The 12048-nt window shown below is 38.6% G+C and overlaps 1 protein-coding gene across 1 annotated transcript in view; it reads right to left on the minus strand.

Annotated features, from left to right (window-relative positions):
* The window catches only part of sgpp1b (sphingosine-1-phosphate phosphatase 1b), a 32737-nt gene extending 21503 nt beyond the window's left edge, over positions 1-11234 (minus strand). Inside the window, exon 1 of the mRNA XM_042501053.2 lies at positions 10093-11234. Coding sequence (XP_042356987.2) covers positions 10093-10881 — 789 coding nt within the window. The 5' untranslated portion in view covers positions 10882-11234. The remainder of the gene's footprint in view (positions 1-10092) is intronic.
* Between the last annotated feature and the right edge of the window lie 814 nt (positions 11235-12048).

Here is a 12048-nt window from a genome sequence, read left to right on the forward strand (position 1 = left end):
TCTACCACAATCCATCAGACAGAAATATCTCAACAACCATTAGATGGATTGCCACAAATTTCCAGGTGCATACATCCACGTTCCACAGCTGCACTTTGTGCTTCATGCTAATTAAAGAAATACAGAAACCCATTTACTGATAAGCAGGTTTTCACATCAGGAATTTGCCTTGGTATTTTGTTGCAGGACAGTCAAAATAAACATAGCAGGAGAAAATGGGAAAAGAGACCACGAAAGTCAAGAACCATAACTATAAAATAAAAAAAAACTGAATAAAAACATGTAAAATATATCTGTTTTAAAATTGAAAAGAGCTTAGCAGTATTTAAAATGAAGATGATGAACATGGTAGCACATGCAAACATGCTTACAATAGTTGGGTTTCCATTAACCCGCAAATTACGCTAATCTGTAATGGAAACCTGCCTAGTGACAATGATATTACTGTTTAGCTCAGAGATGCTGTGTGGTTTAGACTTCTGTTTCCCATTTTTCGATTTGAATCCATATCAACAAATTATAGCAGCAGTTTGAATATGATAATTACAGATGCCATTACTCATATTCTCCACAATAATCTAGCATTTACATTTTAGCCATTTACATTTACCTGTGTAAGTCACTAACCTTGACAACACAAGCTGCTGCATGAAATATGTGACAGACATTTCAGTCAGACAGCTCCTGTGAGACTCTCCTACAGGTGTCTCTCTAACCACAAAGCTTCACTCCAAAGTGTCAATTATAGACTGAAATCTCTTTACAGAATGAGGTCAGGGCAGAGGGAGGTTTTGGTTGAGAAAAAGACGTCTTTATGTGTGCGGATTAGCTGTGAAGTTGCGTCAGACGCTTGACGAGCTTCAGATCAACGCTGTGTTTGGGGAAAGCATTGAGTGTGAGGTGAAGGGGGGGGGGGGTCAAAGACGCAATCTGTGATAATGCTGTCCAAACAGCGTCCTCTGTCCATGAGCAAACAGAGCAGCGGGTCTCACGGCCATGTTTGCATGCTCGCTTTGGCCTTGCGCCTATGACCGTGGCGGTGCTGCAGCGGTCGCTTCGTGCAACGTTTTATGGACGTGGTGTTTTTTTTGTGTGGCTTGTGGTTCTCAGCACACTGCTTATTGACTGTTAGCCTCAGTGCAGGGTTTGCTCTGTGCACCCTCACGTGACATACGACTGAACATACATACATACAGACACACACACACACACCCAAACCACACAGATCTCAGGGTGTGCTGTGTTTGACTTTCAACACTGCCAAGATGTTAAGTTGTGTTTGAGGCTACGAACCAACCACAGTGGTGAATATCCTTCTTGAACTGGCAGTGCATAACACAGCAGAGAAAGACCAGACCTAATTACTTATTACGATATGTCTAATTTGGTAACTAGAAACTCCAGCTTCACACACTTGCAGCTGCAAATGTCAACAAGAGAAAAGTGTCATATAAAACTGAATAACCCTTATTACAGCTCTTATAATCACCCTGTGGCAGTATGCCTCTGTGCACCAGTAAGCTTCTCTTAAAGTTTACATCAATGTCTGTGAAAACACGGATGCTTCACACACATCGTCCCTCAGCAGCACAGAAGATCTATACAATCAGCACAGTGCCAAAATTACTGTCACTAATTCAGTATATGACCAAATCTCTCTCTTTCTGTTCCTGAGATATGACGTTAGTAATGGCTAAAAAAGTGTTTTATGAAGAATATTATGACGTCAAAGTGAAGTTTACCTTTGACCTCTTTGATCTCAATCATTCTGTTAAACATCTGTGTTAGGTTTTATCGCAATTAGCATAAGAATTCTTGAGTTAGGGCCAAAACATCAAAATCTAATCAGTTTATCGTTGAGTGAAGTTTGTGCCAAATTTTAGGAAATTCCCTCAAAGCATTTGCGAGATATCGCCTTCACGTGAATGAGACAGACAAAGTCACTGTGACCATGACCTTTAACCTATGACCACCAAATCTAATCAGTTCATTGTTGAGTACAAGGGGATATTTGTGCCAAATTTTAAGATAATCCCTCAAGGTGTTGTTGACATATCGCGTTCACAAGAATGAGACGTATGTACGAACAACTGGAAAACATAATGCCTCCGGCTACAGCGATTGCTGGCGCGGAGGCATAACAAACATTATTTTCCTTCTTTTGAATTCAACAGAAGAGATTTTGGATTGATATCACCTGCAATCTGATTGAAAAACACAATGTAAAACTCTGTGTTGGAGCTGGGAAACGCTACACTGTTTAAGTCATTCATGCTTGCAGGAAAACACTGTACAGTTCCCACCTAGTGTTCCTGCTCAAGGGAGAGGAAGTCTCACACAAAGCCTGTTTACCAAAATGTTTTCTGCTCTGAATCTGCTGGAAATGAGAATTGATATCACTCAATGCACTTAAACTATGTAGTGCTGCCTTATCTCTCTGCTCTGATTTTTCAGCCATGCAAACCTTATATTCTTGCGTCATCTTTACATCTCTCTACTGGTTTAATCTGCTCACTGGTCCACCTCTCATCCTCTCTTTGCGCCGGGGGCTATTTTCTCCTCTTTCACCAATCTCCCACTTTTTTGTATTAATCTCCACTTCTCTCCTCTATGCTTTCCATATCTCTTTGCCCTCTAGTCTCATCTTATCTCCTTCCATCTACTATCTAATCTTTTCTCTACTTCCTCTTCCTCCCTCCATTTAGCTTTTGCTCTTCTACTTTCCTCTCCTCAAGCTTCTCTTTTCTGTTCTGTCCCTCGTCCCCTCCCTTATTTCGCTCTTACCAGTATCTTCCATAAAGAGACATCTGGCTCTAGTTACTGTCTGAGCTGGAGGAGGGCTTTGGGATGGGAGGAGGACTGTCTCACTGTGGCCATCCGTATCCAGACATTCCTGCTTTACTGAGACGAGTCGCTGAGGCAGGGATACAGCAGGAAAGCTCATGGAGCGACTACGGCAAGCAGAAAAGGATGAGAAGGACATCCTCCTTTGGTCAGATGAATGAAGTTTTATCTATTATTTCATTTGGACATTGAAATGAATATTATTCCAATTCGAGTTCAAAAATGATGTGTGCAGTTACTTCATTACAATGATTCTGGTCCATGTCAGGGAATATCCAGCTTTCTGCAATTTGATCTGTGAAATATCTATGACATTTCATGGTGCATGGTGCCCCAGAAACACAGGGAAACATCCTGTATGGCCCCTGAACCCCTGAACCCCCTGAACCCCTGAACCCCCTGAACCCCTGAACCCCTGAAGTGTAAATGCACAAGTCATCTGTCAGCAGTGTCGACAGTATGGAGTTAAATTCACAAGGACAAAAGGGAGATTGAAAATTTGCTAATGAAATACTTCTATATTGCAATTTTTTGCAATATGCAATAACTGTTTTGGAAACCAGATTAAAAACACAATTTCTGTTGCAATATTTTTAACTTTTATTGTATATTTACTTTATATTCTGTTTTTCATTTTTGTTTTGTGACCTAGAACTTTAAATTCTGTTTTTGCATATGAATTTCTTGGAAATAATAACCCAGAGATGAATCAGACATAAGTTCTCATTTTTCCTGTAAAACGCAAGAACCAGGTAAAAGGTAGGTACAAGGTAGATTTATTATTAAATTAAAATTTGTCCTCAAATCTTAATCTTTCTCCTTAAAGAACAAATCTGTGCATAGGTTTCAATAACGAGCCCGAAGGTTTTGTTCTTGTTCAACACATTTGTCAGGTGTGTCTAAACAGAGAGAGAGACATGAGCAAAAAAAAAAAAAAGACACACACACACACACACACACAGACAAGCAAGCAGAAACGCAGAAAGAGACGAAGCTCCAGGTGTGACTGAAGAAGAGCAGCGGAGCAGAATCACTTGTTGCCTGGCACAGAGTATAGAATGAAAAAGAGAGAGCGAGACGACGTCACCGATGCTGCTTGTTTAAAAATAATATTTCTGTTTCTGTATTACGGAGAGAAGTTCTGGAAAAAGGTATCACTGAGTACCAGAACTAAATCGCAGGTCCCTGTTAGGGCGAAGCTGAAGAACGACACGTGAGACCAAAATAAATGTGAGAGCATCAGGTTCAAAAAGCCAAACAGTCTTATCTGGTGTGCCACACAAGTGGGTGAGCAGCTTGTATTTTAAGACCTTGAATAGAGAGATTGTTTCGTTCAAAGTGTTCCCCAAAGACATGAGCACATAATTTGCCAAATTTGAGGGCTTTTCTGAAATGTCAAACAACTCGTGTGTTTTCAAACTCAGGTTGATGAGTAAAGAAAGAGTCGTGTTGAGAAACGAGAGAGCTACAGACACTAAATCTGTCTTATCTCGAAGCCCCACACTCCGAGGTCAGGGGTCGGCTCTCTTATCTCCTGCTCAGACAGACAGACGGGAAGGGAGAGAGCCGCAAGTCAATCTCTCCTCATGCACTCGCCTGCTGGGATTCAAACAACACAATACAGGGATCCCACACAGTTTTCTTTTCAAAACTAGGCCTTTTCCCTCTATCCACAACAAAGTAATGACTGTTAAACATCAGCCTATGATTTGGAGAATATGACAGGGCATTATTGGAATTGTACTTTACAAAAAGTGGTAATCAGTGCAGTTTCTGGTCTACTGCAGATACTTGTTGCAGAGGAGTCCTCGTATCAGCAAGCAAAATGTTTTTTTCTGTTCGTTTCTTTTCTACAGCTTAAGGAAAGTTAGATTTAAGACTTTTTAAGACTTTCTAATTGCCATTCCAATTACAATTCAAGACCCCAAACTGAGAAAAATAAAACATAAACTGACATCAGTTACTGTGGGTTTGGAACCATTTTGCCCAAATGTTTAGCTCAACATAAAACATTACTTTTTGGGTCAAGTTTAAAAGTAAGATGATCTACATCGAAGGCTGAAAAAACTATCTAGAGCGGAAAACACAGAAAACAAAGAACATATTATGTAATCAAATAAGTATCCCTTTCTTATAAAAGTTTGTTCATTTTCATTTGATTGGATGTTGTAAATGTTTACAAGTGTTTGTGGCTTCTCTGTCCGGATCTGCATGATGTTAATTTGGTTTTAAAAATATAAATTACTAATTATTTTGAGATTTTACGATTCAACATCAGAGAAAAGATGATTCTTAATATCATACTTACAACGTCTTCGCCTTTTTTAGACTTTTGAAAGATTGATTTAAGACATTTTTATATCAGTTAAGGCCTTATTTATAGATTAATGACTTTAATGCCTTTTAAAGACTTTTTTTTAAGGATACGCGGGAACCCTATTTGCAGGCGTCTTTGTACAACATTATAAGCACACTTCATTTTCCTAATTTCACCCATGTGAAAGTTCAACATTCTTACAATTAGTATTTTGTAAGCTGTTTAGAAAACAACTTATCATTCATACAAGTAACCTGTTTATTATGTCACTGTACATATTGGTTTGAACCTTTTTGTGCCCTTCTGTTTGCAACTGTGTTTGTAACATGTATTTTCTATTTCTGCTGTTATTTTAGTCCTTGCATGCTTTATCTGCACTCACCTAACTTTGTATTGCTACTACAGCACATTTCCCTAGAATTAATATCTTATCTTAGAAAACCAAATTGTTTTGTCTGTAAAATGTCTGAAAATATTAAAAAAGCTCACAATCCTAAATTGCTATTGATGAAAAATACTCATATCTTAGAGGCTAGGACCAACAAATGTTTGTTATTTCCTAGAGAATGAAGCAAATGAAAAAAAAAAATTATGTCAATAGACTTAGCGATAAATTCACGTATTGTTTCAGCAACTCTCGACAAAAAAGCAGAAATCTGCCATAAAAACTAGATGAGTTTTCAGTGTCACTCAGTTCGATGAGAATCAAATGAACTTCCAGCAGTTTGTTGATCACGTCCGTCACGTTGTGGATGCACAGGCGGACAATAGAAGTGGACTACACAGACTTTTTGTTGGCTTTTACAGAGTAGACACAATGGAGTGTTGTTTCTTCGAAGTGAATAGGAGGAGATGAAAAAAAGAACAACAGGGAGCGGCCTGTTAAAACAGAAGAAATCCTGCATGTATGTTTTTCCACAATGACTTGGGACACTGCAGTTAGTTTGTATGAAGTTGGCCAAAGTTGAGGAAGTGGTGAAAGCTTGTTTAAATTTGTAGAGGCACATTTTATTGTGCTAATTGTTTCTCATTGAGCTGTTAGCGTGCTAAATGTCACAGGTCGTAGCGTGTTAACACGTATGGTAGCATGGTAACAAGGCATTTCGCTAAAAGTACAGCTAAATCAAAGTACAACAAGTGATTAAGCTGTTATCTACTTTCATAATTAATAAATCATCTTTTTCAGCCTATATGATGTCAGACAACAGCAAAACTGTTAATCACAATCACCTTTGCTTACACATTGAATTTAACTGTTTTACCAAACCAAAATTACAAAAGATATTCAGTTTTAGGGCAAAAAAAGGACAGATATTACAGTTTTAAATAAGTCACAATTTTAATGGGAATTTTATTTTCACTGAAAAAAAAATCAAAAAGCCCATGATGTCATTTTTATCTTCATTTATAATGGCATGTTGCAACACACTTTACTTTAATCAAAAAATTGTAACTCCTGGGATTTAGGTATTAAAAGATAATATTTCAGTTATTTGTGGAGCCCACTTTGCTAAAAAGTGCAAACATTTTCATTTGAGAAGCTGGACCCAATTACATTTTTTGCCTAAAACGTGACCTGATTAACTGATTATATCATCAAAATTACTGCTGGATTTTCTGTTGATCTGGCCTCTACATTTTTTAATTAATCCAATAACGCTCTTTTCTGCCATGTGATGAGCATTACAGCATCACAGGACTGTCATTTGGCTGCAGACTGTAGACTTTTAGTCTTGTTGTCCCCACAGTGAGCTTGATTTCACTGCTCTACAAGCAGTAATGAGTCAACAACTGCGCTCATACAGCCGAACAGCCGCCATGGCTGCTGTCACTGAATCCACTGGGTCGACCCCACATTAATTCTTAATGACGCGGCTTCAGAGGGCAAAGTCTCAGTGATCGTGTATCAAGAGTTGCCACTTGGCAAATGTATTCGTCTGAGAGTGTTCTTGAGCAAGGCAGTGAAAGCCAAGTGGGTGTACATGTACATCTCTGCAGGATATGTTATTTGAAAAACAAATTCCTTCTTTAACTGTGAACACCAAAGTCTGCTGGCAGATATTACACCTCACAAAGGTTTATTACAGATATAATCACAGATTTAAATTCATGTGAGGCTGTGAGTGTATTAATTTAGAGTACTGATTATTGAGTGTCTATGGGGTCATTATATATAGCCATTTAAATTTGTATGACATCGATACATTGTGTTAGACGCGGATGGGTATACAGAAATGAATGGTACTTTATTACACTATTTTTGTATCATATATATGCTACGAAATATAGAAACTGTATTTTTTTTAAATAATTTACAGGCTGATGTGCTGCATTTTTTATATATGTTTATGTAACTCGCATAATTTTATTGCAAGTGTTTTGTTTGTTTTGTTTTTGTTTTCATTGTTTTCTGACACTTGGTTGCCAATTTATAAATTATTACTCAATATTTGTAATGTTAGAGTGGTGTTAATTCAATTTAATGGCCTTTTTAAGGGTGTAGTTTAACATGCTGATGAAATAAATATGTGCTAGAGGAGGGTGATATGAAGAAAATCAAATATCACAATACGTTTGACCAAATATTGATATTGCAATGATATTGTAGGGGTGAATATGGGTGCATTCGCAGAATATTTTGATTTTTGATAATAATCACAGTTAATGTGATTATAATGAATAAGTGGACAGGGGCAAATAATAGAACAAGTAATGTCTGGATAGTTCAGAAAATTACATCAATTTACTGTGACACGTCCTTTGAAACCAAAAAAAGACAACACGATATTAAGCCAAAATCTTGTTTCATATCCTGATAATATCAATATATTGCCGTCTGCACCTAATATGAGTGGTATAATAAGACGTGTTTCTGTTCCATATATTCTGCTTCAACTTCTGTTTAGTCTTATGACCTCCTTATTGTCACTTTATGTCTGTAGGTGTTTTCCTTTTTTGTTGCAATATCTGGTTTTACAGCTTAGACTACTATTACTATTTTTTTTAATTAAGGTATTTCTCTAGCATCCAAAATATTTGATATCTCAAGTTGTCTCTACCCTTATTTTATGTCTGTACAGTTTTTTATCTTAAGTTGTCTGTACTTTTATTGAATGTTTGTGCTGTATTTCAATGTGCAGGACACCAGGAAGACTAGGGGCGCATTCGTGTGTCTCTAATGTGGATTCTTGAATAAACAACAGACCAGCTCTTCAATTAAAGGGCTCCTTCCCAAAAAACTTTGTGTGTTATGTATTTTTGTGGCAAATATTGTATTAATACAAATAGGTACTAGCCTCACACCGCTGCTCTATAACTCACCTGTGCATAGCCAATTGGTATACTAAAATGGGATTGTATGATGTTGAGAGTACTGATGATCAAAGCATTGTCAGTGAATCTGAATAAGGAAATAGAGGAAGTTGTTGTGAAGCATCACAAGAGGAACTTTCTCAGTTTCCTTTGTGGAATTTCGGTTGAAGTAGCTCCTGCCAACTTCCCTTTCTCTCCTGCCTCTGCAGCTCAAACTTAACATATATTTCTTAAAAACCTTATTAGCTTCTTCATTACTCCGGGTCAAAAGGGTCGCTATACTAAATGTTCTGACTGCTGGAAACAATGTGGGACCTTGGATGCCAGTCACTATAACATATTGTGGTCTTGCCCATAATTAACTCCCTTCTGGCAGGGGGTCGTTTTGGAGAAAGTATTAAAGCATTTAAACCAGAGACCCTATAACGAGGCCCCAAGCCTTTGGACAATGTTACCTCTCATGAGAGATATCTATTAAAGATCCTAAGAACTACCGGCAAGAAAGCCAAACCCAGGAAGTGGGTAAATCCAGCAATACCTACGGTCAATGATTGTATTGACATTTTACATGACAAATTTAGGATGGAAAGGATTACTTTTGCATTTAAACTACAAAAGGTCACATTTTTTCAAAGATAGGGAAGCTGATGGAGTATATTACACATGTACATCCCTCATTTGTTTAAGGTGAATTTTTCTGTTGTTTTTTTTTCTGTGATTTTTCATCCATGTTTGGCAAATGGTTAGAGAATCATACAGACTCACCCCAGCATTGTGGTTCTTTTAACTGAGTTTGTTCAGCTTTTTTTATTTTGTTTTTTTCTTATGTTTACACTACTGAGTATAAAATCCCAAGCCACCATAGTTTAGTTGTTGTTGTAAAGTTGTAATGAGGATATTTTAATATTTCTTTCTAAGTCTCTTTGAGGGATGGGTGTTGTAAAGATTTTAACAGTACTTCTACTTTTAACAATATTGCTTACCGATCCAGTACTTTTATGGTACTCTTGGCAGTTCTTTTGGTGGGGGGGTTAAGAAAAAAAAAAAAGGGAGAAACAAAAACTATTTTCTATGTACAGTACTGTGCAAAGGTCTTAGGCCAACACAGTTTTTTTTCTTTTTAGCAAAGTTGTCATGAGGATATATGTATGTATGTGTGTGCATATACATATATACATATTAAGGTACAACGAAAACAGAGAACATGTAAAATGCATTAACACACCAAAAAAGTCACAACAAAACTGCTTCTTACCAGAAGATTAATATTGTAAATCTCATATTGTCTGCCTAAGAAGGTTAAAGACATGCTAAAAGAAAAGGGAAGTCAATCTAAACAGGTGCAACTTTAGCCTGTTGAAGTTGGTTTATTCTGAATAATTTGAGTTTTTCATACTTAATACAAAATCCCCTTTATGTCCTGGTTGTATTCTAAAAAAGAGACTACTAAAAATGTGAATGGTCATTACAACCTTGGTAAAATAACAAAGCATAAGGTGGCCTGAGACTTTTGCACAGTACTGCAGCTCCTGCCAACTTCCCTTTCTCCCCTGCTTCTGCATTACAAATTTCAAACATTTTGTCACATTTTAGGAGCATGTTATGTGCATGTACTGTACCTCCCAGCGGCCGTAGGTCATGAAGAACAGGGAGAAGGGGATGGCCGTGCCCGACATGGCGTGTGTGGACGGCATGCTGTACTCAGAGTTGTAAAACACCTCCACTTTGACCACAGGTGGTGAGGCTGGCCGGGACCACCCGAGCACATCCTTGGTGCACTGCCCAAGATACATGACCCAGACCCACACCATGATCAGCCTCCTGCCCACAAACGCGTCGATGCTCCAGATGACGAAGGGGAAGAAGGTGATGTAGAACAGCTCGTTGCCCAGCTCGGTCCCGAAAGTGAACATGTAATACAAAAACCGGTTCTGGATGAGAAACTCCTGCCCGGCGTCGCCTGTGAGAGAGTTCTTCCGGCGGGGTTTCACCGTGCTGCACCCCGGGGCTCCGCTCTCCTTCTCCCGCTGCTCTGGTTCGGTGGCCCCGGCGACTCTGCGACCGTTACTCCCCAAACCAACCGTCTCCCCGCCTGCAGTCGCTGTGGAAACAACTGCCCCGTTTTGGGGGAGTTTTTCACTGATGTTCGCCACTTCTGAATCGATAACCCTCTTCCTTGTTGGTATTTCCCCTTCTCCTGCTCCGATAACAGCCAAGTTTTCACCCTCATTCCCCGCGCTGTGGTGATGGCAAGCCCCGTTGTTCTGAGAGTGAGTCCGGTCCTTGGTACCAGCACAGACGGTTCTCGAAAACGTCCCGTGAACCCCACAAAAGCGCTGGAAGCGGGCGACGAGGTGTGGGTCTTGGAGATAGTGGTACAGCTCTACAAAACGGTTACTTTTCTCCATGTTTAGTCCGGTTTATTCACCCCTCCAAACACGGTTCAAAGAAGGAGCACGGACTCCGCTACTCCCCCCTAACGGTTCTAGCTCTCTCCGGCTAACGTTAGCTGGCTAACCCGTGCATCACAGCAGAGTGAACCCCGGACTGTTTTAAACTACAACAACTTGCGACAGTGGGAAGTAATTTTTGTTTTTATTAGATAAAATGTGTTACCGTTAAGACGATAACAGACGAGCCAAACTGGTCGGTCGGTTCTTTATCGTACGCGTCCAGGTTGAGTTCAGAGACTCGCTGTCGGAGCTGGAGCCTCTTCAGACTGACAGATGCGCGGAGTCCGGGGAGCGCGCCTTTAATGCTGCCTTCATGTGCCGTCGGAAATTACTCATACAGAGGACAGGCTGTCTCAGCTCCGTCCACAAACAGAGGTGGAGACAATGCAACATTTACTGTTACCATGTGGCGCATATAAAGACACTAGAACACAGTTCTTTGCAGAAATTACACGTAAACTCCAAGATTTTGAGACACTCTCTGAGCAGATTAAAATGCAGAGGTAGCAAGATAAGTCAGTGCATGCAAATAGACAGATTTTTATTATTTAGTTATCTATTCCTTATTTTCGTTATTTGTGTAAACCTGGATGGCAGGGTGTTGGTTAGACATTTGTGTAAATGACAATCAAGTATGCACATGTCAACTAATCACATTTAAAAAAATTAATTTAAAATTTAAAATTGCAAAATGAATAAGTGATATAGAAAATAATAATATAGATAAATGCTATTTACTCTTTTAATGATTTTCTTAGAGAAAGATTTCATATTGATAAGAACAACTGTGCTTTCTGTGAATCTAAGACTGAAACTCTCGAACATTTATGTTTTGAAGGCAGTTACGTAAGACGTTTTTTGGAATCATCTCAGAAACTGGATGTCAGATAAGTATCTTCAATCTCCTAACTTGGAATATAAAGATATCAGATTTGGTGTGTATATATATATATATATATATATATATATATATATATATATATATAGGCATATTGTATCCGTTTATTTATCCCTTATTTCCCTTGATCGAAAACTGTGGAAATGTTCTGTTTATACTAGAAACTTTAAATGCAAATATGCAAGAAAAATGGCACTTGAATGCGTTTAGGATTGAACCTCCAA

This window comes from Plectropomus leopardus, chromosome 14 (assembly GCF_026936395.1).
Source record: "Plectropomus leopardus strain MGB_pleo_1.0 chromosome 14, ASM2693639v1, whole genome shotgun sequence".
Classification (NCBI taxonomy): Eukaryota; Metazoa; Chordata; class Actinopteri; order Perciformes; family Serranidae; genus Plectropomus; species Plectropomus leopardus.